The sequence below is a fragment of the Grampus griseus genome (assembly GCF_964374135.1).
Source record: "Grampus griseus genome assembly, chromosome: 1".
Taxonomy (NCBI): domain Eukaryota; kingdom Metazoa; phylum Chordata; class Mammalia; order Artiodactyla; family Delphinidae; genus Grampus; species Grampus griseus.
This window is the reverse complement of record NC_139017.1, coordinates 39006554-39033208: the sequence shown is the minus strand read 5'-3', so window position 1 is coordinate 39033208 and position 26655 is coordinate 39006554. Positions and strand designations below refer to the sequence as shown.

At 39.1% G+C, this 26655-nt stretch overlaps 1 protein-coding gene across 3 annotated transcripts in view; it reads left to right on the top strand.

Moving 5' to 3' along the window:
* KCNK2 (potassium two pore domain channel subfamily K member 2) overlaps positions 1 to 25401 on the top strand; it is a gene marked incomplete at both ends in the record, with an annotated part of 226035 nt that extends 200634 nt beyond the window's left edge. For all 3 annotated transcript variants that reach the window (XM_082649731.1, XM_082649733.1, XM_082649732.1), the window contains one exon: positions 25084 to 25401. In XM_082649731.1, the coding sequence (XP_082505857.1) occupies positions 25084 to 25401 (318 nt within the window). The remainder of the gene's footprint in view (positions 1 to 25083) is intronic.
* Positions 25402 to 26655: the final 1254 nt, after the last annotated feature.

Here is a 26655-nt window from a genome sequence, read left to right as displayed (position 1 = left end):
TGGTGTTAGGGAGTGTTCTAATTTCATTCTTTTACATGTAGCTGTCCAGTTTTCCCAGCACCACTTATTGAAGAGGCAGTCTATCCTCCACTGTATACTCTTGCCTCCTTTATCAAAGGTAAGGTGACCATATGTGCGTGGGTTTATCTCTAGGCTTTCTGTCCTGTTCCATTGATCTATCTTTCTGTTTTTGTGCCAGTACCATACTGTCTTGATTACTGTAGCTTTGTATTATAGTCTGAAATCAGGGAGCCTGTTTCCTCCAGCTCCATTTTTCTTTATCAAGATTGCCATGGCTATTCGGGGTCTTTTATGTTTCCATACAAATTGTGAATTTTTTAATTCTACTTCTGTGAAAAATGCCAGTGGTAGTTTGATAGGGATTGCACTGAATCTGTAGATTGCTTTGGGTAGTAGAGTCATTTTCATAATGTTGATTCTTCCAATCCAAGAACATGGTATATCTCTCCATCTATTTCTATCACCATTAATTTCTGTCATCAGTGTCTTATAATTTTCTGCATACAGGTCTTTTGTCTCCTTAGGTAGGTTTATTCCTAGATATTTTATTCTTTCTGTTGCAATGGTATTCTTTCTGTGGGTGGGAAGTAAGGGTGAGCTTGATAAGAAATAGGGCAGTGATCCTTAGCCATAAGGAATCTGCCATGTAGTTGGTTAAGTGGATCAATGGAGTGATAAATACTTATGGTTTCAAGTGAGCTTCCTGTAAACTTCCTACATTGGAAATTTCCAAGATAGTGAACTTTCATATTTCTTAGGCCATCCTATTGATCTTATCTGATTAAGGAAAACTGCCTTAAATTTGGGTTTGGAATCACTATTGGGGAGGAAAATACTGGGCCTCTGTAACCATGAGATTTTGCTACCTTGAAAAGCTATCAGATGTTAATATATGTTCCTAGTTGGTGATGAAGATGTTAGTGATTCTTTTAAAGTGAAAGGGTTAAACCTTCTTTAAGTTTTAAAAGGTTACATCCAGTAAGGATGGGGAAGCCCAGGTTCTGGGATAGCCTGTTCAGGTATTGTCATGCAGAGTTGTAAGAACAATAGCAAAGGTTAGGGAACTGGTAAGGAAAAGGGAAAGAAAAGGAAGTTGATTTAAGGGGTCTATACAAGAGGCATGATGTCCTTCACCGTGAGATGAGGCATTAGTAGCATCACAGGCTTCTTAGAATGCTGAGGAGGCTCTGCAAAGACTAAAAACCTTGAGGAAACATACTTTAAACCTTTACTATAAATAGGCCTGGCCAAGTCTCCCTCCAGAGAGAAACAAGATTATCCCAGCAGAGTCAACTAAGAAGCAGACTCTTTTTACTGGAGTATGTAACCAAAACATGATTGATTTGCCTGCCATTCATTCATTCATTTGTCTAACAAATGCTTATTGAACTCCCACACGTACACTCTTCTAGGTTCTGAGAATACCGAATGGGACATGGCAGACAAACCCTTTCTATTACCATGAAGACATTTAAACTAATCATTGTAATAAGTTTGTGATGAGAGTAATGCTAGGGAAGTCCAGGATGATGTAGCTACAAATATCAAGTGATCCTGATGTTGTCGAGGGGATCAGGAAATGGCTCCATAAGGATGTCTAATTTAGGATGAGTAAAAAGTATCCCAGAGAAGGACAGGCAATCAGTATTCTGGGCAGAGCAAATAATAACTAATGAATGAAAGAAGGAAAAGAAAAAGTGGCGTATTTGAGGAAATTAAAGAAATGTTCAGGATGGGCCCCAAGGGTAGACTTTGAGAGGGTTGGGGGTTAGAAATGAAGCTGAAACAGTAGGTAAGCCCTAGAACATATGAGCCACTTTAAAGAGTTTGGACTAAGTGAAATGGGAATCAATTGAATAGTTTTATGCAGTGGAAAATACCTGATTGATTTATGTTTATTAAGGGGCACTCTGGCTGCTGTGTGAATGCATTTAAGGGAGATGGACTTAAGTCAGAAAGACTGGTTAGGAAGCTGCTGAAATAATATAGATGAGACAAAATGGTGGACTGGACTATAGTTTTAGCAATGGGAATGGAGAGAAGTGAAAGGAATTGAGAGAAAAAAGGTAAATCAGCAAGACTTAGGATTGATTTGATAAGACTGGGTGAGAGGAAGAATAAAGGATTATACTGAAGTTCCACTTGGGAAACTTAGTGGTTAATGGTGTTATTCACTGTGATAAAAAATTAAATAAGAATAGGTTTAAGAAGTGAAAGGATTTCATTTGGAGAAGTGCTGAGTTTGAGATGGCCAGGAGTCATCTTAAGTGAAGATGTTTCATAAGCAGTCAGTTGTATAGATACTGAATTCAGTAGGGAAACTTGACCTAAAAATATGTATTTGAGAGTCATCAGCAAATAGACAGTAATAGAAATAATTGAAGGGATATGGTTATCCAGGGAACATGATAAGAATAGAAGCCTGAGGGACAAAGGTAGTTAAGAGGAGGATGAAAGAAAATGATCCCATGAGGTTGATGGAAAAGAATTTTAACCATTTTAACCATTCATTTTAACCATGAATGGTTAAAAAAAAAAGCCACCATAAAAATGTACTGATTTGGAAATTAAAAGCAAAGACTGACTGGGAGTCATCATCAATGCCATTTGCAGCTGTAAAGATCAGGCAAAAGAAGGACAGAGAATGGTGCACTGAATTTAGTGACAAGGATGAGATCATTTCCAGTAGCGTTTGGAAGGCAAGCAACCGTAGCACTCCATTTTCTTGCTTTTCTTGTAAATCAGATCACTGGGCTGTGAGAATTATGTGAAAGTTAAGAATACATGGAATACAGAGGAAGACCTCTTCTTTGAGTCAAGTGCATACCTATCACCATCACATTCATGGTGATCCTTTAGGAGCTATTTCTGCTCACTTTGGAGTCCTCAGCTTTGTTATTGCTAAGTGGTGTCGATTTGCTTAGTTTTAGGGAGATAACATACTATTTGAATAAACTGTTGAAAGATTTTTTTTAATCCAACAAAACAAACATGTTTTAATGCATAAGGATTCATTTTAATTATCCACAAGCATTAATGTTTCAATCGAGAAAAATATTTACTTGTATAAATTTGATGTTTTCTGGACCTTATTTTTTAATGTCTTAGAAAACAAAAGAGCACCTTCAGAGTTTGAATGTACAGTTTTGTCACCATTCAAAGATACGAGTCTGTACTTTAGGACACTATGTGCTATTTGATGAATAATGACTACATTGGTATAGGCAATTCTGTAAGGTCATGAATTTTTTAAAGAAATGGGAATAAATAATAATTCTTTACTTTGATGGCCTTGGTTTAGTTTTTGAGGGACTCTTCTTTATTTTTCTTTTTTCTTTTTTTTTTCAAGCTTTGAGTTTGAGTGGCTATGTTCCTGAAGTCTTGTATCTTCAAGAATAGTAGAAAAATAAGGCACAATAGAGAGGGAATAGATAGCATTATTGATTTAGATAAGTAGTCCTAGTGCATATTTTTATGAGTAAATTTTCATTCTTTCCAGTATCTTTAGGAAATTATGGCAGTGGATCCTCACCCTAATATAACCTGCTATAGGGTGGATTTCCACATAATGTGAATTTGCCTTGCACTCCTCCTAAAGATATTTAGTCTTCAGAATTAATAAGATTTTACTGGTGAGGAAAGATAATATGTCGTAGTTAAACCTCCAAGTTTGAATCCTGGCTCCTGGCTCTACCACATATGCATTGTGTGTCTTAAGTTTTATAACCTCTCTAGTCTCAGTTTCTTCTGTGAAAAACAGAATCTTCCCCAGAGAGTTGTTGTAAAGATTAAATAAGTTAATATTTTTAAAAGAGCAATGCCTACCACATAGTAGGCACTATCTATGCATACAAGATTTTACTCAGTCTCATTACATAGACCTGTATTAATAACGAGAATCCTTTTTATTATGAGTTATATATGTTTATTGAGTGGTACAATGAATTCATTATTACATTTTACAGTATTATTCCAGTTGTAATACTGAGTAAACATAAACACTGTCTTGCATTGACCTTCATTTGACTGATGAAATACATCATTCAATGTATCTGGCTAGGATGATTGTTCACCTGTATTTTTTTTCCCTTGCTTAAAAGGCTTTTAATATAAAGCAGATAATTTTTTGCAACATTTCCCAAACTTTTCATTATCCAATTGGCTGAGGCTTCTCAATGATTATCATTTCACAACAACATCTCCATTTCCACCTTCTTTCAATGAATTGGCCTAATAGATGTGCCATTAAAACAGAGCTTCACTCTCAACATATTTTTAATTTTGTATTCAAACAGTATGAAGGATTCAGCCATAACAGTGAGTGGATTTCTGATACATGCTACATGATGGATGCAACTAAGTGAAAGAAGTCAGGCACGAAAGGCTACATATTGTATGGTTCCATTTATATGAAATGTCCAGCAGTGGCAAATCCATACACACAGAAAATATTATACATTAGTGGTTGCCAGGGGTTTGGAAGAGAGGGAAATAGGGAATGACTCCTTAAAATGGATGTAGGTTTCCTCTTGGGGTGATGAAAATGTTTTGCAGCTCGGCAGTGGTGATAGTTGCACAACATGGTGACAGTAGTACATTCCACTGAATGGTACAGTGAATTGTAAAATGATCAAAATGGTGAATTTTGTGTTACGTTCATTTTACTACAATAAAAAGGAGAAAGGATTAGGGAAAGACTTAGAGTTTGGGAAACTAAGGTGAACCGGTCCAGAAAAAGACAGCTCTACTGTTCAGTGTTCTCTCAGCTCTCCCAGTGCATTAATCCTCAGCAAAAAGTAGCCTGAACTTGTAGATGATAGTCATTCAACACAGTCCAGGGAAAAGTAAATAAAATAAAATCCAACTCTTCTTCTTTTTTTTTTTTAGAGGGATATTGTTTTACTACTAATTACCAGCATTTAGTAATGATAAGCCAAACATTAAGCCTTTAGGAAATTTGTGAACTCCTTCATTTCTTACAATAACTCTGTCAGATTGGTACCAGTATTTATCACCATTGATGAAGAAACTCAGTTTCAGAGGAAGACACTGAGGCACAGAGAGGTTGAATGTAACTTGTCCATAATTGCCCTAGCTGCTATGCTAGTCTGCTTCATCAACCACTATCACCACTATCACATTTCTTTTTTTTTTTTACATCTTTATTGGAGTATAATTGCTTTACAATGGTGTGTTAGTTTCTGCTTTATAACAAAGTGAATCAGTTATACATATACATATGTTCCCATATCTCTTCCCTCTTGCGTCTCCCTCCCTCCCTATCCCACCCCTCCAGGCGGTCACAAAGCACTGAGCTGATCTCCCTGTGCTATGCGGCTGCTTCCCACTAGCTATCTACCTTACGTTTGGTAGTGTATATATGTCCATGCCTCTCTCTCGCTTTGTAACAGCTTACCCTTCCCCCTCCCCATATCCTCAAGTCCGTTCTCTAGTAGGTCTGTGTCTTTATTCCTGTCTTACCCCTAGGTTCTTCATGATATTTCTTTTTCTTAAATTCCATATATATGTGTTAGCATACGGTATTTGTCTTTCTCTTTCTGACTTACTTCACTCTGTATGACAGACTCTAGGTCTATCCACGTCATTACAAATAGCTCAACTTCGTTTCTTTCTATGGCTGAGTAATATTCCATTGCATATATGTGCCTCATCTTCTTTATACATCTATCCGATGATGGACACTTAGGTTGTTTCCATCTCCGGGCTATTGTAAAAACAGCTGCAGTGAACATTTTGGTACATGACTCTTTATGAATTATGGTTTTCTCAGGGTATATGCCCAGTAGTGGGATTGCTGGGTCATATGGTAGTTCTATTTTTAGTTTTTTAAGGAACCTCCATACTGTTCTCCATAGTGGCTATACCAATTCACATTCCCAGCAGCAGTGCAAGAGTGTTCCCTTTTCTCCACACCCTCTCCAGCATTTATTGTTTGTAGATTTTTTGATGATGGCCATTCTGACTGGTGTGAGATGATATCTCATTGTAGTTTTGATTTGCATTTCTCTAATGATTAATGATGTTGAGCACTCTTTCATGTGTTTGTTGGCAGTCTATATATCTTCTTTGCAGAAATGTCTATTTAGGTCTTCTGCCCATTTTTGGATTGGGTTGTTTGTTTTTTTGTTATTGAGCGGCATGAGCTGCTTCTAAATTTTGAAGATTAATCCTTTGTCAGATGCTTCATTTGCAAATATTTTCTTCCCTTCTGAGGGTTGTCTTTTGGTCGTGTTTATGGTTTCCTTTGCTGTGCAAAAGTTTTGAAGTTTCATTAGGCCCCATTTGTTTATTTGTGTTTTTATTTCCATTTCTCTAGGAGGTGGGTCAAAAAGGATCTTGCTGTGATTTATGTCATAGAGTGTTCTGCCTATGTTTTCCTCTAAGAGTTTGATAGTGTCTGGCCTTAAATTCAGGTCTTTAATCCATTTTGAGCTTATTTTTGTGTATGGTGTTAGGGAGTGATCTAATCTCATACTTTTACATGTACATGTCCAGTTTACCCAGCACCACTTATTGAACAGGCTGTCCTTTCTCCACTGTACATTCCTGCCTCCTTTATCAAAGGTAAGGTGACAATATGTGTGTGGGTTTATCTCTGGGCTTTCTATCCTGTTCCACTGATCTATCTTTCTGTTTTTGTGCCAGTACCATACTGTCTTGATTACCGTAGCTTTGTAGTATAGTCTGAAGTCAGGGAGCCTGATTCCTCCAGCTCCGTTTTTCATTCTCAAGATTATTTTGGCTATTCGGGGTCTTTTGTATTTCCATACGAAATGTGAAATTTTTTGTTCTAGTTCTGTGAAAAATGCCAGTGGTAGTTTGATAGGGATTGCACTGAATCTGTAGATTGCTTTGGGTAGTATAGTCATTTTCACAATGTTGATTCTTCCAATCCGAGAACACAGTATATCTCTCCATCTATTTCTATCATCTTTAATTTCTGTCATCAGTGTCTTACAATTTTCTGCATACAGGTCTTTTGTCTCCTTAGGTAGGTTTACTCCTAGATATTTTACTCTTTTTGTTGCAATGGTAAATGGGAGTGTTTCCTTGATTTCACTTTCAGATTTTTCATTAGTGTATAGGAATGCCAGGAGATTTCTGTGCATTAATTTTGTATCCTGCTACTTTACCAAATTCATTGATTAGCTCTAGTAGTTTTCTGGTAGCATCTTTAGGATTCTCTATGTATAGGATCATGTCATCTGCAAACAGTGACAGCTTTACTACTTCTTTTCCGATTTGGATTCCTTTTATTTCCTTTTTTTCTCTGATTGCTGTGGCTAAAACTTCCAAAACTATGTTGAATAAGAGTGCTGAGAGTGGGCAACCTTGTCTTGTTCCTGATCTTAGTGGAAATGGTTTCAGTTTTTCACCACTGAGGACGATGTTGGCTGTGGGTTTGTCATATATGGCCTTTATTATGTTGAGGAAATTTCCCTCTATGCCTGCTTTCTGCAGGGTTTTATAAATGGGTGTTGAATTTTGTAAAAAGCTTTCTCTGCATCTATTGAGATGGTCATATGGTTTTCCTCCTTCAATTTGTTAATATGGTTTATCGCATTGATTGATTTGCGTATATTGAAGAATCCTTGCATTCCTGGAATAAACCCCACTTGATCATGATGTATGATCCTTTTACTGTGCTGTAAGATTCTCTTTGCTAGTATTTTGTTGAGGATTTTTGCATCTGTGTTCATCAGTGATACTGGCCTGTAGTTTTCTTTCTTTGTGACATCCTTGTCTGGTTTTGGTATCAAGGTGATAGTGGCCTCGTAGAATGACTTTGGGAGTGTTCCTCCCTCTGCTATATTTTGGAAGAGTTTGAGAAGGATAGGTGTTAGCTCTTCTCTAAATGTTTGATAGAATTTGCCTGTGAAGCCATCTGGTCCTGGGCTTTTGTTTGTTGGAAGATTTTTAATCATAGTTTCAATTTCAGTGCTTGTGATTGGTCTGTTCATATTTTCTATTTTTTCCTGATTCAGTCTTGGCAGGTTGTTCATTTCTAAGAATTTGTCCATTTCTTCCAGGTTGTCCATTTTATTGGCATAGAGTTGCTTGTAGTAATCTCTCATGATCTTTTGTATTTCTGCAGTGTCAGTTGTTACTTCTCCTTTTTCATTTCTAATTCTATTGATTTGAGTCTTCTCCCTTTGTTTCTCTATGAGTCTGGCTAATGGTTTATCTATTTTGCTTATCTTGTTAAAGAACCAGCTTTTAGTTTTATTGATCTTTGCTATCGTTTCCTTCATTTCTTTTTCATTTATTTCAGCTCTGATTTTTATGATTTCTTTCCTTCTGCTAACTTTGGGGTTTTTTAGTTCTTCTTTCTCTAATTCCTTTGATGCAAGGTTAGGTTGTTTCTTCGAGATGTTTCGTGTTTCTGAAGGTGGGCTTGTATTGCTATAAACTTCCCTCTTAAAACTGCTTTTGCTGCATCCCATAGGGTTTGGATCGTCATGTTTCCACTGTCATTTGTTTCTAGGTATTTTTTTGATTTCCTCTTTGATTTCTTCAGTGATCACTTGGTTATTAAGTAGTGTATTGTTTAGTCTCCATGTGTTTGTATTTTTTACAGATCTTTTCCTGTAATTGATATCTAGTCTCAAAGCGTTGTGGTCGGAAAAGATACTTGAAACAATTTCAGTTTTCTTAAATTTACCAAGACTTGATTTGTGACCCCAGATATGATCCATCCTGGAGAATGTTCCATGAGCACTTGAGAAAAATGTGTATTCTGTTGTTTCTGGATGGAATATCCTATAAATATCAATTAAGTCCATCTTGTTTAATGTATCATTTAAAGCTTGTGTTTCCTTATTTATTTTCATTTTGGATGATCTGTCCATTGGTGAAAGTGGGGTGTTAAAAGTCCCCTACTATGAATGTGTTACTGTCGATTTCCCCTTTTATGGCTGTTAGTATTTGCCTTATGTATTGAGGTGCTCTTATGTTGGGTGCATAAATATTTACAATTGTTATATCTTCTTCTTGGATCTATCCCTTGATCATTATGTAGTGTCCTTCTTTGTCTCTTCTAATAGTCTTTATTTTAAAGTCTACTTTGTCTGATATAAGAATTGCTACTCCAGCTTTCTTTTGGTTTCCATTTGCATGAAATATCTTTTTCCATCCCGTTACTTTCGGTCTGTATGTGTCTCTAGGTCTGAAGTGGGTCTCTTGTAGACCACAAATATATGGGTCTTCTTTCTGTATCCATTCAGCCAATCTGTGTCTTTTGGTGGGAGCATTTAGTCCATTTACATTTAAGGTAATTATGGATATGTATGTTCCTATTCCCATTTTCTTAATTGTATGGGTTCGTTATTGTAGGTCTTTTCCTTCTCTTGTGTTTCTTGCCTAGAGAAGTTCCTTTAGCAGTTGTTGTAAAGCTGGTTTGGTGGTGCTGAACTCTCTCAGCTTTTGCTTGTCTGTAAAGGTTTTAATTTCTCCATCAAATCTGAATGAGATCCTTGCTGGGTAGAGTAATCTTGGTTGCACAGTTTTCTCCTTTATCACTTTAAATATGTCCTGCCAGTCCCTTCTGGCTTGCAGAGTTTCTGCTGAAAGATCAGCTGTTAATCTTATGGGGATTCCCTTGTGTGTTATTTCTTGTTTTTCCCTTGCTGCTTTTAATATGTTTTCTTTGTATTTAATTTTTGACAGTTTGATTAATATGTGTCTTGGTGTATTTCTCCTTGGATTTATCCTGTATGGGACTCTCTGTGCTTTCTGGACTTGGTTAACTATTTCCTTTCCCATATTGGGGAAGTTTTCAACTATAATCTCTTCAAATATTTTCTCAGTACGTTTCTTTTTCTCTTCTTCTTCTGGAACCCCTATAATTCGAATGTTGGTGCATTTAATGTTGTCCCAGAGGTCTCTGAGACTGTCTTCAGTTATTTTCATTCTTTTTTCTTTATTCTGCTCTGCAGTAGTTATTTCCACTATTTTATCTTCCAGGTCACTTATCCGTTCTTCTGCCTCAGTTATTCTGCTATTGATCCCATCTAGAGTATTTTTAATTTCATTTATTGTGTTGTTCATCATTCTTTGTTTCATCTTTAGTTCTTCTAGGTCCTTGTTAAATGTTTCTTGCATTTTGTCTATTCTATTTCCAAGATTCTGGATCATCTTTACTATCATTATTCTGAATTCTTTTTCAGGTAGACTGCCTATTTCCTTTTCATTTGTTAGGTCTGGTGGGTTTTTATCTTGCTCCTTCATCTGCGGTGTGTTTTTTCTGTCTTCTCATTTTGCTTATCTTACTGTGTTTGGGGTCTCCTTTTTGCAGGCTGCATGTTCGTAATTCCCGTTGTTTTTGGTGTCTGTCCCCAGTGGCTAAAGTTGGTTCAGTGGGTTGTGTAGGCTTCCTGGTGGAGGGTAATAGTGCCTGTGTTCTGGTGGATGAGGCTGGATCTTGTCTTTCTGGTGGGCAGGTCCACGTCTGGTGGTGAGTTTTGGGGTGTCTGTGGCCTTATTATGATTTTAGGCAGCCTCTCTGTTAATTAGTGGGGTTGTGTTCCTGTTTTGCTACTTGTTTGGCATAGGGTGTCCAGCACTGTAGTTTGCTGGTCGTTGAGTGAAGCTGGGTGCTGGCGTTGAGATGCAGATCTCTGGGAGATTTTCACCGTTTGATATTATGTGGAGCTGAGAGGTCTCTTGTTGACCAGTGTCCTGAAGTTGGCTCCTCCTCCTCAGAGGCACAGCACTGACTCCTGGCTGCAGCACCAAGAGCCTTTCATCCACAGGGCTCAGAATAAAAGGGAGAAAAAGTAGAAAGAAAGAATTACTAGAAGTAGGGAAGGAAGAGAGGGAGGGGGGGAGAGAGAGAAAGAAAGAAAAGAGGGAGGGAGGAGGGAAGGCAGGAGGGAAGGAAGGAAAAAAGAAAGGAAGAAGATAAAGTAAAATAAAATAAAGTTATGAAAATAAATAATTATTAAGAAAAAAAATTTTAAAAAAAACGGATGGATAGAACCCTAGGACAAATGGTGGAAGCAAAGCGATACAGACAAAATCTCATACAGCAGCATACACATACACACTCACAAAAAGAGGAAAAGGGGAAAAAATCATAAATCTTGCCCTCAAAGTCCACCTCCTCAATTTGGGATGATTCGTTGTGTATTCATGTATTCCACAGATGCAGGGTACATCAAGTTGATTGTGGAGCTTTAATCCGCTGCTTCTGAGGCTGCTGGGAGAGATTTCCCTTTCTCTTCTTTGTTCTCACAGCTCCCGGGGTTCAGCTTTGGATTTGCCCCCTCCTCTGCGTGTAGGTCGCTAGAGGGCGTCTGTTTTTCCCTTAGACAGGACGGGGTTAAAGGAGCTGCTGATTCGGGGGCTCTCGCTCACTCAGGCCGGGGGAGGGAGGGTTACGGAGTGCGGGGCGAGCCTGCGGTGGCAGAGGCTGGCGTGACGTTGCACCAGCCTGAGGCACGCCGTGCGTTCTCCCAGGGAAGTTGTCCCTGGATCCCGGGACCCTGGCAGTGGGCCACAGGCTGCAAAGCCTCCCCGGAAGGGGGTGTGGATAGTGACCTGTGCTCGCACACAGGCTTCTTGGTGGCGGCAGCAGCAGCCTTAGTGTCTCCTGCCCATCTCTGGGGTCCACGCTTTTAGCCACGGCTCGTGCCCGTCTCTGGAGCTCTTTTAAGCAGCGCTCTTAATCCCCTCTCCTCGCGCACCAGGAAACAAAGAGAGAAGAAAAAGTCTCTTGCCTCTTCGGCAGCTCCAGACTTTTCCCCGGACTCCCTCCCGGCTAGCCGTGGTGCACTAACCCCTTCAGGCTGTGTTCATGCAGCCGACCCCAGTCCTCTCCCTGCGCGCTCCGACCGAAGCCAGAGCCTCAGCTCGCAGCCCCGCCCGCCCCGGCAAGTGAGCAGACAATTCTCTCGGGCTGGTGAGTGCCGGTCGGCACCGACCCCTGTTGCTGCGCTCTCCTCCGCGGCCCCGAAGCTCCCCCCACTCCACCACCCGCAGTCTCCGCTGGTGAAGGGGCTTCCTAGTGTGTGGAAACCTTTCCTCCTTCACAGCTCCCTCCCGCTGGTGCAGGACCCGTCCCTATCCTTTTGTCTCTGTTTAGTTTTCTCTTTTACCCTAACCAGGTACGTGGGGGGTTCCTTGCCTTTTGGGAGGTCTGAGGTCTTCTGCCAGCGTTCAGTAGGTGTTCTGTAGGAGTTGTTCCCCGTGTAGATGTATTTCTGGTGTACCTGTGGGGAGGAAGGTGATCTCCGCGTCTTACTCTTCCGCCATCTTCCCCTCGTCCCTCCAGCTGTATTTTTAATGTATGTCTTCAGCATTCTCAAAACACCTCATGCTTTAAAGGTCTCCAGAACTCTGAGCTTAGGCAATCTGTAGCACTTCTGGTGAGAATTTCAGAGACCTCAGGCCATGCTGCCACTTGGTGCCTAGAACCTGTGAGTTGTATTCTAGGGAGGAGTGGCCCATTTTTTCAATTTTATATCACTTATTCTGTATCTGGTATTCTCCTGTAAGCTCTTTAAGTACCTTTGGCAAGCCATATCATCACCAGCCTCATCATCATCATTACTAATTGTGTAGTCCTTTATATTTTAAGAACACAGACCCCCACACATGTACACACACATGCACACACACAAAACTTGTTTCTCCTGTGAAATAGATTATTATGACCTTATTTTATAGATAAGGAATCTGAAACTCAAAAAAGGTTACATTGCTCGCCTGTAGGCACACAGGTAAGTGACAGAGCTGGAACTGGAGGCTTCTTCCCACCTCCTGCTAAATCCTCTTCCCTCTGTTTTCTGACATTTTCAGCTGCAGCCCTATGACCTCCTGAGATTGTCTTTCCACCCTTGGAAACTCCAGAGAAATTAGAAAAAAAAAATGTCCCCCAAAGTGGTATGCTACCAGCCTCTGCCAGGGATTTAGTGCAGTTAAAGATAAGAAAGTAAAGAGTTATGGATTAAGACAAGTCTGAGCTTTCCTTGCATTTAGCCTTTTCCTAATTTGCAGGAATCACTAATTTGTGGAAACACCTGGCTCTACAGAACGCTGTGTGTGTGTCATTAGTGCAACCTGAGAGATCATGGTGACTTTGTGAAACCTGTGTCTGGAGAAAAATCAGATCAAGTCTAAGGAAGGTTTTCATTCTTCCTTCAATTTATCATGACCAGTTAAATTTCAGATCGCAATAGAGAGATGATTAAAATTTCTAAAGAATTTTCTGTGCAGGTGCCATGATCTAGTGAAAGACAGAGGTTACCTAAGTGTGCAGAAAGAGGAAACAGAGGGGTGACTGGGAACCCAGAGTCTGAAAACAGTAGGGATTAGATGGAAATTTCACAGTGTCCTCAAAATCTGAAAATATACATGTCTTTTGATCCGGTGTTTCCACTTCTAGTAATACTTGAACACATCAGCAAAGGTATGGTTATAAGAATGTTCACTGAAGTATTATTTTCCGTAGCAAAAACAAACAAAAACCAAATCCATATTCATCAATAGGGGCATGCCACATCCATCATCCTGCGGAGTGCTAGGCAGCTGGTAGAAACCATGAGGTAGTATAACGAGTACTAAATGGGAAAAATGACTAAAATTGGTTAAGTGGGGGAAAAAGCCATTTGCAAAACAACGTGGTTAATATAAGACCACTTTTGCAAAAATATTAATGATCATCAAAATGGAAGAGGAATAAGTAAGGTTAGCACAGAGAAGAAAAACAAGTGGCAGTGTGTGTGCTACACTGTGTCTCATTGTTATCATTGAGATGTGAGATTACAGAGAACTTGAATTTGGGGGGATATATTCATTCATTTCACAGGTATTTCTTAGAAGTCAGCTACATACCAGGTACTGTCTAGGTGCTGAGGATATTCATAGAACTTACATCTTAATTGGAGGAGATAGAAAATTAGCAAATGTATTAACATTTGAATTCTGGGTAAGCAAAGACTATTATTATTAACAATAAGAAGATTTTATTATTGAAGTATAGTTGATTTACAATGTTGTGTTAGTTTCAGGTGTACAGCAAAGTGGTCCAGTTGTACATACATATATATATTCTTTTTCAGATTCTTTTCTTTTATAGGTTATTACAAAATATTGAGTATAATTCCCTGTGCTATATAATAAGTCCTCGTTGGTTATCTATTTCATATATAGTAGTGTGTATCTGTTAATCTCAAACTCCTAATTTATCCTTCCCACCTTCTTGTTTTCTATGTCTGTGGGTCTATTTCTGTTTTGTAAATAAGTTCATTTGTATCATTTTTTAAGATTTCACTTAAGCGATATCATATGATATTTGTCTTTGGCTTACTTAGCATGATAACCTCTAGGTCCATTCATATTGCTGAAAATAGCATTATTTAGTTCATTTTTATGGCTGAGTAATATTCCATTGTATATATGTGTGTATATATGTATATATACATGTACACATGTGTGTGTATATATGTATATGTGTGTGTGTGTGTGTATATATATATATATATATATACACACACACACACACCACATCTAATAAGAAAATATTTTTAAGATAGAAATATGAGAAGACCATTACCAAAGAAAAAGGGAGGCAGATCCTGTGAAGGTCAGTGGCCTTACTGGAGGTAAAAGTTTGGTAACCAAAACAAAGCTAATGGAAGCAACTCAACAAGTGGTTGATCTCCAAAATATACAAACAGCTCATGTGCTCAATATCAAAAAAGCAAACAACACAATCAAAAATGGGCAGAAGAGCTAAAGAAACATTTCTCCAAAGATATACAGATAGCTAAAAAGGACATGAAAAGAGGCTCAACTTCACTAATTATTAGAGAAAGGCAAATCAAAACTACAATGAGGTATCACCTCACACCAGTAAGAATAGCCATCATCAAAAAATCTACAAACAATAAATGCTGGAGAGGGTGTGGAGAAAAGGGAACCCTCTTGCACTGTTGGTGGGAATGTAAATTGGTGCATCCACCAATTTATGGAGGTGGAGGTTCCTTGAAAAACTAAAAATAGAGCTACCATATGATCCAGCAATCCCACTCCTGGGCATATATCTGGAGAAAACCATAATTCGAAAAAATACATGACCCCAGTGTTCACTGCAGCACTATTTACAATAGCCAAGACATGGAAGCAACCTAAATGTCCATCAACAGAGGAATGGATAAAGAAGATGTAGTACATATATTCAATGGAATATTACTCAGCCATAAAAAAGAATGAAATAATGCCATTTGCAGAAACATGGATGGACCTAGAGATTGTCATACTGAATGAAGTAAGTCAACAACAGAGAAAGACAAGTATCATATGATTTCGCTTATATGTGGAATCTTAAAGAAATGGTACAAATGAACTTATTTACAAAACACAAACAGAGTCACATGTAGAAAACAAACTTATGCTTACCAAGGGGGAAGGGGGGGAGGGATAAATTGGGAGTTTGGGATTGACGTACACACACTACGATATATAAAACAGATAACTAATAAGAACCTACTGTGTAGCACAGGGAACTCTACTCAATACTTTGTAATGACCTATATGGAAAAGAATCTAAAAAAGAGTGGATATATGTATAACTGATTCACTTTGCTGTACAGCAGAAACTAACACAACATTGTAAATCAACTATACCCACTAAAAATCAATTTAAAAAAATAAAAGACCTAATTTTAGGTCCATAAGTTCAGACAGTGCCTCCAGACTTCAGGCATGATTGAGTGGCTTGCTCAGATGGATGTCCTTTAAGTAAGTGATTATTTCTCATTACACACTTGTATGTGGGAGGAAATTGAATATAGTTGTTGATTCTTACACTTTTCAAAGACATTTATTTAAACAAAAATGTAGATTCTTAGCTGTTCCCTTTATAATATTAACCTTACTACTAAGATAAAGCTCATCATAGAAAACAGTATATTAGTATTTGTTCTTTTTACACTTAGAAAATTATGAATTCTCAAATGTAACAGATTAATTCCTCTTTAATAATATCACTAGTAAGGTGGGAATAAAAGATAGAAATGTTTAGTTTTCATCAATAATTACTGTTTTATTTCATTTTTTAACATCTTTATTGGAGTATAATTGCTTTACAGTGGTGTGTTAGTTTCTGCTTTATAACAAAGTGAATCAGCTATACATATATCCCCATATCTCCTCCCTCTTGCGTCTCCCTCCCACCCTCCCTATCCCACCCCTTTAGGTGGTCACAAAGTAACGAGCTGATCTCCCTGTGCTATGCGGCTGCTTCCCACTGGCTATCTATTTTACATTTGGTAGTGTAAATATGTCCATGCCACTCCCTCACTTCATCCCAGTTTACCCTTCTCACTCCCCGTGTCCTAAAGTCCATTCTCTACGTCTTCCGGTCCTGCCCCTAGGTTCTTCTGAACTTTTTTTTTTTTAGATTCCATATATATGTGTTAGCATACAGTATTTGTTTTTCTCTTTCTGATTTAGTTCACTCTGTATGACAGACTGTAGGTTGATCCATCTCACTACACATAACTGAATTTCATTTCTTTTTATGGCTGAGTAATATTCCACTGTATATATGTGCCACATCTCCTTTATCCATTCATCTGTCGATGGACACTTAGGTTGCTTCCATGTCCTGGCTATTGTAAATAGAGCTGCAATGAACATTATGGTACATGACTCTTTATGAATTATAGTTTTCTCAGGCTTTATGCCCAGTAGTGGGATTGCTGGGTCATATGGTAGTTCTATTTTTAGTTTTTAAAGGAACCTCCATACTGTTCTCCATAGTGGCTGTATCAATTTACATTCCCACCAGCAGTGCAAGAGGGTTCCCTTTTCTCCACACCCTCTCCAGCATTTATTGTTTCTAGATTTTTTGGTGATGGCCATTATGACTGGTGTGAGGTGATACCTCATTAGAGTTTTGATTTGCATTTCTCTAATGATTAGGGATGTTGAGCATCCTTTAATGTGTTTGTTGGCAATCTGTATATCTACTTTGGAGAAATGTCTATTTAGGTCTTCTGCCCATTTTTGGATTGGGTTATTTGTTTTTTTGATATTGACCTGCACTAACTGCTTGTAAATTTTGGAGATTAATCCTTTGTCACTTGTGTCGTTTGCAAATATTTTCTCCCGTTCTGAGGGTTGTCTTTTGGTCTTGTTTATCATTTCCTTTGCTGTGCAAAAGCTTTTAAGTTTCATTAGGTCCCATTTGTTTTTGTTTTTATTTCCATTTTTCTAGGAAGTGGGTCAAAAAGATCTTCCTGTGATTCATGTCATAGAGTATTCTGCCTGTGTTTTCCTCTAAGAGTTTTGTACTGTCTGGCCTTAAATTTAGGTCTTTAATCCGTTTTGAGTTTATTTTTCTGTATGGTGTTAGGGAGTGTTCTAATTTCAGTCTTTTACATGTAGCTGTCCAGTGGCACTTATTGAAGAGGCTGTCTTTTCTCCATTGTATATTCTTGCCTCCTTTATCAAAAATAAGGTGACCATATGTGTGTGGGTATATCTCTGGGCTTTCTATCCTGTTCCATTGATCTATATTTCTGTTTTTGTGCCTGTATCATACTATCTTGATTACTGTAGCTTTGTAGTAGAGTCTGAAATCAGGGAGCCTGATTCCTCCAGCTCCATTTTTCTTTCTCAAGATTGCTATGGCTATTCAGGGTCTTTTGTTTTTCCATACAAACTGTGAAATATTTTTTCTAGTTCTGTGAAAAATGCCAGGGGTAGTTGATAGGGATTGCATTGAATCTGTAGATAACTTTGGGTAGTACAGTCATTTTCACAATGTTGATTCTTCCAATCCAAGAACATGGTATATTTCTCAATCTATTTGTATCATCTTTAATTTCTTTCAGCAGTGTCTTATAGTTTTCTGCATACAAGTCTTTTGTCTCCTTAGGTAGGTTTATTCCAAGGTATTTTATTCTTTCTGTTGCAATGGTAAATGGGAGTGTTTCCTTAATTTCTCTTTCAGATTTTTCATCATTAGTGTATAGGAATGTGAGAGATTTCTGTGCATTAATTTTGTATCTGCTACTTTACCAAATTCATTGATTAGCTCTAGTAGTTTTCTGGTAGCATCTTTAGGGTTCTCTATGTATAGTATCATGTTATCTGCAAACAGTGACAGCTTTACTACTTCTTTTCTGATTTGTATTCCTTTTATTTCTTTTTCTTCTCTGATTGCTATGGCTAAAACTTCCAAAACTGTGTTAAATATTAGTGATGAGAGTGGACAACCTTGTCTTGTTCCTGATCTTAGAGGAAATGGTTTCAGTTTTTCACCATTGAGAATGAAGTTGGCTGTGGGTTTGTCATATATGGCCTTTATTATGTTCAGGTAAGTTCCCTCTACGCATACTTTCTGGAGGGTTTTTATCATAAATGGGTGTTGAATTTTGTCAAAAGCTTTTTCTCCATCTATTGAGATGATCATATGGTTTTTCTCCTTCATTTGTTAATTGATTGATTTACATATATTGATTGATTTGCATATATTGAAGAATCCTTGCACTTCTGGGATAAACCCCACTTGATCATGGTGTATGATCCTTTTAATGTGCTGTTGCATTCTGTTTGCTAGTATTTTGTTGAGGATTTTTGCATCTATGTTCATCAGTGATATTGGCCTGTAGTTTTCTTTCTTTGTGACATCTTGGCTGGTTTTGGTATCAGGGTGATGGTGGCCTCGTAGAATGAGTTTGGGAGTGATCCTCCCTCTGCTATATTTTGGAAGACTTTGAGAAGGACAGGTATTAGCTGTTCTCTAAATGTTTGATAGAATTCACCTGTGAAGCCATCTGGTCGTGGGCTTTTGTTTGTTGGAAGATTTTTAATCACAGTCTCAATTTCAGTGCTTGTGATTGGTCTGTTTATATTTTGTTTCTTCCTGGTTCAGTCTTGGAAGGTTGTGCTTTTCTAAGAATTTGTCCATTTCTTCCAGGTTGTCCATTTTATTGGCATAGAGTTGCTTGTAGTAATCTCTCATGATCCTTTGTATTTCTGCAGTGTCTGTTGTTACTTCTCCTTTTTCATTTCTAATTCTATTGATGTGAGTCTTCTCCCTTTTTTTCTTAATGAGTCTGGCTAATGGTTTTTCAATTTTGTTTATTTTCTCAGAGAACCAGCTTTTAGTTTTTTGACATTTGCTGTTGTTTCTTTCATTTGTTTTCCATTTATTTCTGATCTGATCTTTATGATTTCTTTCCTTCTGCTAACTTTGGGGTTTTTTTGTTCTTCTTTCTCTAATTGCTTTAGATGTAAGGTTAGGTTGTTTGAGATGTTTCTTCTGTCTTGAGGTAGGATTGTTTTGCTATAAACTTCCCTTTTAGAACTGCTTTTGTTGCGTCCCATAGATTTTGGGTCGTCCTGTTTTGTCATTTGTTTCTAGGTATTATTTGATTTCCTCTCGGATATCTTCAGTGATCTCTTGGCTTTGTAGTAGTTTGTTGTTTAGTCTCCATGTGTTTGTATTTTTTACAGATTTTTTTCCTGTAATTGATATCTAGTCTCATAGCATTGTGGTCGGGAAAGATACTTGATACGATTTAAATTTTCTTAAATTTACCAAAGCTTCCTTTGTTACCCAAGATATGATCTATCCTGGAGAATGTTCCATGAGCACTTGAGAAGAAAGTGTATTCTGTTGTTTTTGGATGGAATGTCCTATAAATATCAATTAAGTCCATCTTGTTTAATGTATCATTTAAAGCTTGTGTTTCCTTATTTATTTTCATTTTGGATGATCTGTCCATTGGTGAAAGTGGGGTGTTAAAGTCCCGTACTATGATTGTGTTACTGTCGATTTCCCCTTTTATTGCTGTTAGTATTTGCCTTATGTATTGAGGTGTTCCTATGTTGGGTGCATAAATATCTACAATTGTTATATCTTCTTCTTGGATTGATCCCTTGATCATTATGTAGTGTCCTTTGTCTCTTGTAATATTCTTTGTTTTAAAGTCTGTTTTGTCTGATATGAGAATTGCTACTCCCATTTTCTTTTGATTTCCATTTGCATGGAATATCTTTTTCCATCCCCTCACTTTCAGTCTATATGTGTCTCTAGGTCTGAAGTGGGTCTCACGTACACAGCATATGTATGGGTCGTGTTTTTGTATCCATTCAGCCAGTCTATTGTCTTTTGGTGGGAGCATTTAATCCATTTATATTTAAGGTAATTATCGATATGTATGTTCTTATTATCATTTTCTTAATTGTTTGGGGTTTGTTATTGTAGGTCTTTTCCTTCTCTTGTGTTTCATGCCTAGAGAAGTTCCTTTAGCATTTGCTGTAAAGCTTGTTTGGTGGTGCTGAATTCTCTTAGCTTTTGCTTTTCTGTAAATGTTTTAACTTCTCTGTTGAATCCAAATGAGATCCTTGCTGTGTTATCTTGGTTGTAGGTTTTTCCCTTTCATCACTTTAAATATGTCCTGCCACTCTCTTCTGGCTTGCAGTGTTTCTGCTGAAGGATCAGCTGTTAACCTTATGGGGGTTCCCTTGTATGTTATTATTTTCTTTTCCCTTGCTGATTTTAATATTTTTTCTTTATATTTAATTTTTGATAGTTTGATTAATATTTGTCTTGGCGATTTCTCCTTGCATTTATCCTGTATGGGACTCTCTGTGCTTCCTGGAGTTGATTATCTGCTTTCCCATATTATGGAATTTTTCAACTATAATCTCTTCTCAGTCCCTTTCTTTTTGTCTTCTTCTTCTGGGACCCCTATAATTTGAATGTTTGTGCATTTAATGTTGTCCCAGAGGTCTCTGTGCTGTTCTGAATTCTTTTCTTTCTTTTTTCTTTATTCTGCTCTGCTGTAGTTATTTCCACTATTTTTTTAAATTAATTAATTAATTTATTTATTTATTTTTAGCTGTGTTGGGTCTTTGTTTCTGTGCAAGGGCTTTCTCTAGTTGCGGTAAGCAGGTGCGGGCCTCTCAGTATTGCGGCCTCTCTTGTTGCAGAGCACAAGCTCCAAACGCACAGGCTTAGTTGTGGCTCACGGGCCCAGTTGCTCCGCAGTATGTGGGATCTTCCCAGACCAGGGCTCGAACCCGTGTCCCCTGCATCGGCAGGCAGACTCTCAACCACTGTGCCACCAGGGAAGCCCTGATTGTGCAGATTTAATTTGCTGCTCCTGAGGCTGCTGGGAGAAATTTCCCTTTCTCTTCTTTGTTCTCACAGCTCCTGGGTTTCAGCTTTGGATTGGCCTCGCCTCTGCATGTAGGTCACGTGAGGGCATCTGTTCTTCACTCAGACAGGACGGGGTTAAAGCAGCAGCTGATTAGGGGGCTCTGGCTCACTCAGACTAGGGGGGAGGGAGGGGTACGTAATGTGGGGTGAGCCTGCAACGGCCGAGGCCAGTGTGACATTGCAACAGCCTGAGGTGCGCTGTGTGTTCTTCCAGGGAAGTTGTCTCTCAATCAGGGGACCCTGGCAATGGGTTGCACAGGCTCCCAGGCGGGGAGGTGTGGATAGTGACCTGTGCTTGCACACAGGCTTCTTGGTGGCTGCAGCAGCAGCCGTAGTGTCCCAAGCCTGTCTCTGGTGTCTGCACGGATAGCTGCGGCTCGTGCCCATCTCTGGAGCTGGTTTAGGCGGTGCTCTGAATCCCATCTCCTCGTGCACCTCGAAACAATGGTCTCTTGACTCTTAGGCATGTCCAGACTTTTTCCTGGACTCCCTCCCGTGTAGCTGTGACGCATTAGCCCCCTTCAGGCTGTGTTCACGCAGCCAGCCCCAGTCCTCTCCCTAGGATCCGACCTCCGAAGCCTGAGCCTCAGCTTCCAGCCCCCACCCACCCTAGTGGGTGAGCAGACAAGCCTCTTGGGCTGGTGAGTGCTGGTCGGCACCGATCCTCTGTGCGGGAATCTCTCTGCTTTGCCCTCTGCACCCCTGTTGCTGTACTCTCCTCCATGGTTCTGAAGCTCCCCCTCCGCCAGTGAAGGGGCTTCCTAGTGTGTGGAAACTTTCCCTCCTTCACAGCTCCCTCCCAGAGGTGCAGGTCCCATCCCTATTCTTTTTTCTCTGTTTTTTCATTTTTCTTTTGCCCTACCAAGGTACACGGGGAGTTTCTTACCTTTTCGGAAGTCTGAGGTCTTCTGCCAGTGTTCAGTCGGTGTTCTGTAGGAGTTGTTCCACGTGTAGATGTATTTCTGATGTATTGTGGGGAGGAAGATGATCTCTACATCTTACTCTTCTGCAGTCTTGAAGATCTCCTACTGTTTTATTTTAAATAGCAAATTTCAGGGCTTCCCTGGTGGCGCAGTGGTTGAGAGTCCGCCTGCCGATGCAGGGGACACGGGTTCGTGCCCCGGTCCGGGAAGATCCCACATGCCGCGGAGCGGCTGGGCCCACGAGCCATGGCCGCTGAGCCTGCGCATCCGGAGTCTGTGCTCTGCAACGGGAGAGGCCACAACAGTGAGAGGCCTGCGTACCACAAAAAAAAAAATAAATAAAGAAATAAAATAGCAAATTTCACACTGCTCAGGATTATCTGTACTGAAAACTAGAAGAATTTAATAACATGTTGGACAATGATTAACTGTATTGTTCAAGACCATATTAATCAGGTTTTCTCTTTGTGTTTCTGCACCATCTTTAAGCAGGCTGCAATTTTCCGTCTTTAAAATTAAATTGAAACTGGTAGAGAAACAACTGAGTCTCTTAACTGTTTATGTTAAAATATTATTTTGAAACTTTCTTGATAGTATTTACTTATTAATTCAATGCAATTCATCAAGTTTCTACTCAGTGCCTTCTCTATTCCAGACACTAGATGTTTTATATACACCAATGAATGTAGTATAGACTCCGAACTCAAGAATGCTTAGTCTAATCAAAAAGACAGCTAGGTATATAGAAAAAGAATATCAACAGTTGGAGGGTTTATTTATAAGTGCATTTGGAGGGATTCAGCATTTTTTTACCACTGACTGATACTGCCTATACTTTTCTAACCAGAGAGTCCCCCCAAAGCAGAATTAAACATTCAATAATTGCTTTTAGAGCTAAGTACAGTCATACACGGTCCCTTATGGGAACAGTAAGAATCTTCAGGCTGAATCACTATAAATTTAGCACTTCTTTCCCTGCAAGTTCCCTTTAAGTTGCCTCAGTGATTAAGGAATGCTTGATCTTGCCAGTTATGCATGCCACAAGGTTCTCATTTTTCCAGTTCGCTTTTTTCAGAACCAGACCCAGAAAACAAGCAATTATTTCTTGCTAGGTCAATACAAGTGGGAAATAAAAGACCTTTATAAAATAAAGGTAGATCATCAAATGTGTGCATGTATGTGATTATGGATGGATGAGGAAGAGTTGGTCTGCCATGTGCCACCTTCTAAGGATATTTGAACAGTTTTCGTACACACACATACACACAAACATATCTATGACCATCCGAGTGCACGTATACATCATGTTGAAGTAGACGTACATACGTATGCTCTCTTATAAATCAGATTTTCAGTATAAATATTTAGAACCCAACTTTGTCCGATCAAGCTGCTGTAACAAAATACCACACACTGGGGATCTTATAAACAGCATTGATTTCTCACAGTTCTAGAGATTCAAGATCACAGTGCCAACATGACAGAGTGAGGACTCTTCCTGGTTTGTAGACAGAGCCTTCTTACTGTGTCCTCACATGGTGGAAGGGGTGAGGGATCTCTCTGGAACCTCTTTCGTAAGAGTGCTGATCTCATTCATGAAGGCTTCACTTCATGACTTAAGCACCTCCCTAAGGCCCCACCTCCTAATATAATCACCTTTGCAGTTAGTATTTCAACATATGAATTTTCAGGAGACACCAACGTTCAGACTGTAGCAGAAACCATCAGTTTCTGATCACATCCAAATTTTAAACAAAAAGCGACAGAGATAAAAATAAGACAAAACAAAGCAGTAGTTATTTGCTTGCCAGGTAAAAAGGAGCCCATTTCGCTTAAAAATTGAGTTCTGTGGAGCTCCCTAATCCAAGAGCAGAAGTGCTAGCAATAGGGAATGGGGGAGTTGTTCCACGTTAGGAGATTATTCTAAGAGATATCCTAGATTATTAAATTCTAGTTGGTTACGAAAAAGATTATAAAGTTTCCCATGGGATGGGTCATTATTCTGTTTCAGGTCACTAAAGTGCAGATATAATTTTAAAGAGGTCAAAGAAAACAGTATGCACACGCTTAGCACTTGGCAATGTCTTTTTCTTCAACCTCAAACAAAGGCCACAATGATAACTATACAGTGATAGGCTCTTGCAGTTGAAGTGTATTACCCAGCCATCCTGCTAGGTGTGTGCTGTGAAGATGCCTGTTCCACAGCTGAGGAAATGGCAGCTCAGACAGGTTAACTTCACTAATGCCACAAACATTCATTGAGAAACTATTCCTTGGACTTAATCATTCTCCAAATGGGCCTCAAAATGAACTTGCCAGGCCTTGTTTATTTGCTTTCCCTGGAATCAGAAACAAAGTATTTTATTGCTTATTTAGTAAATAGAGGATTCCTAAATGACCAGTGTGGGGTTGGAGTCAAAGTTCTTGCACACACCATTTCTGCTCTCTAAAATCTCTGTTTATATCCTGAGCAAACAGCATCACTGCTATGAGAACCAACCAGGTCACCTGGGTTCACACTCCAGGCTCTTTTACTCTGTCTTGCTGCTTCTCCTATGTCTTATTGCCTTCTCTACATTCAAATACTTCTTTAAATTACAGATTAAAAAAGAAACAGAGCTTTAAAAAGTTAGAGATTGCCTTTTGATCAGAAGTTTCGATGACAGGATTTGTTTCCCAAAACAAGGGCATCTAGTACCTCTAATATAATTTGGTTAATAGAGTTTAAGCTCACAGATTCATTTTTAGAGTCATATCTATATAAAATGGAAGCTTCTTCCTCACAACTTGCCTAAGTACCTCAATTGTCAGACCTCTCATATTACAAAAGTCTACAATGTTCTTTTCAAAACCCCCAAATACAGTGATCAGAGGGTAAAGCACACAAAACATTGACTGTCCTGTTGGTGTCTCTGTCATTTCTCTGCGTGCATGTTCCAGGTGGGAGAGTTCAGAGCCCATGCTGCTGAGTGGACAGCCAACGTCACGGCCGAATTCAAGGAAACCAGGAGGCGGCTGAGTGTGGAGATTTACGACAAGTTCCAGCGTGCCACCTCCATAAAGCGGAAGCTCTCCGCAGAACTGGCTGGAAACCACAACCAGGAGCTGACTCCCTGTAGGAGGACCCTGTCAGTGAACCACCTCGCCAGCGAGAGGGATGTCTTGCCTCCCTTACTGAAAACTGAAAGTATCTATTTGAACGGATTGACGCCACACTGTGCAGGCGAGGAAATTGCTGTTATTGAGAACATTAAATAGCCCTCTCTTTGAAGAGCCCTAGGCATAGCCATAGGTGAGGACTTCTATATGCTCTTTTTGACTGTTGTCGGTAGCGTTTTTTAAATTGTGCATGAGCTCCAAAAAGGAAAAAAAAAAAAATAGATACACCTATTATGGTCATCTACCATCAAGAGAATTTGAATTCTGAGCCAGCACTATCTTTTTGATGATTCTTGTTGAATGGTCCACCTTCTTTGACCAGTGGAATAAAACAAGCAATGTCTGATGCCTTTTTGTGCCCAGACTGTTTTCCTCTCTCTTTTCCAAATGTGCCAAAAGGCCTCAGAATGAATTATAATTGTTTCCGGTAATAATGTAGCTTTGAGGGATCAGTCCTTAACTTTTCAGGGTCTACCTAACTGAGCCTAGATTATGGACCATTTATGGATGACAACATTTCTTTTTGTAAATGGCAAGAAATTCTTATGCAGCCTTTTACCTAAGAAATTTTCTGTCAGTGCCTTATCTTACGAAGAAACAGAACCTCTCTAGCTAATGTGTGGTTTCTCCTTCCCCGCCCCACCCCTAGGCTCAACTCCGCAGTCCTTTACCCCACAACTCCTGTTTGAATACCATACCTTGCTGGAAACAGCGTGTAAAATGACCGGAGTGATGATGCCCGAAGAAGGAATAGATGCCAAATTAGATGGACATTGAAGCAACACTCAGAAACCCTAGCGTTAAAGGCACTGCAGAGAAATGAGGTGCAAAGACGGCCCCTCTGAGTATTTATTTGACTCAGGTACCAATGGTACATATATACAGTGTAATTATTACCAGGCCAGTAAAACTGACTGCTCTCAATCAGTCCCTTTTTTCCTGGCAGTATTTAAAATTTATCATTTTTGACTAACTATATATACATCTTTTAACAGTGGAAGAAGGAAAGCCATATATATATATATATCCATATATATACATAAATGATCTGACAAAACTATGAAAATGGATATTCTTGAAGGCGAATTTAGACAGTTGGTGTGAATTGCCATTTGGATGAAAAGAAGATAGTAAAACAATGTGTTACAAGCATTTGCTAATAAACATTGTACTGCCAGCATCTATTTGCTTTTTGATGTATGAAAAGCTCATATCATTTTCTTTCCTTGGGTAACTTCTGCCAGATGAGGGGCGGGAATGTAGGAGGCAGAGCTGGGCACAGTCCTGACCTTCTGTGGGTGTACCTCTGGAGTTGTGGCTGAGTGTGAGAGCAGAGTTGAAACTGGGATCACT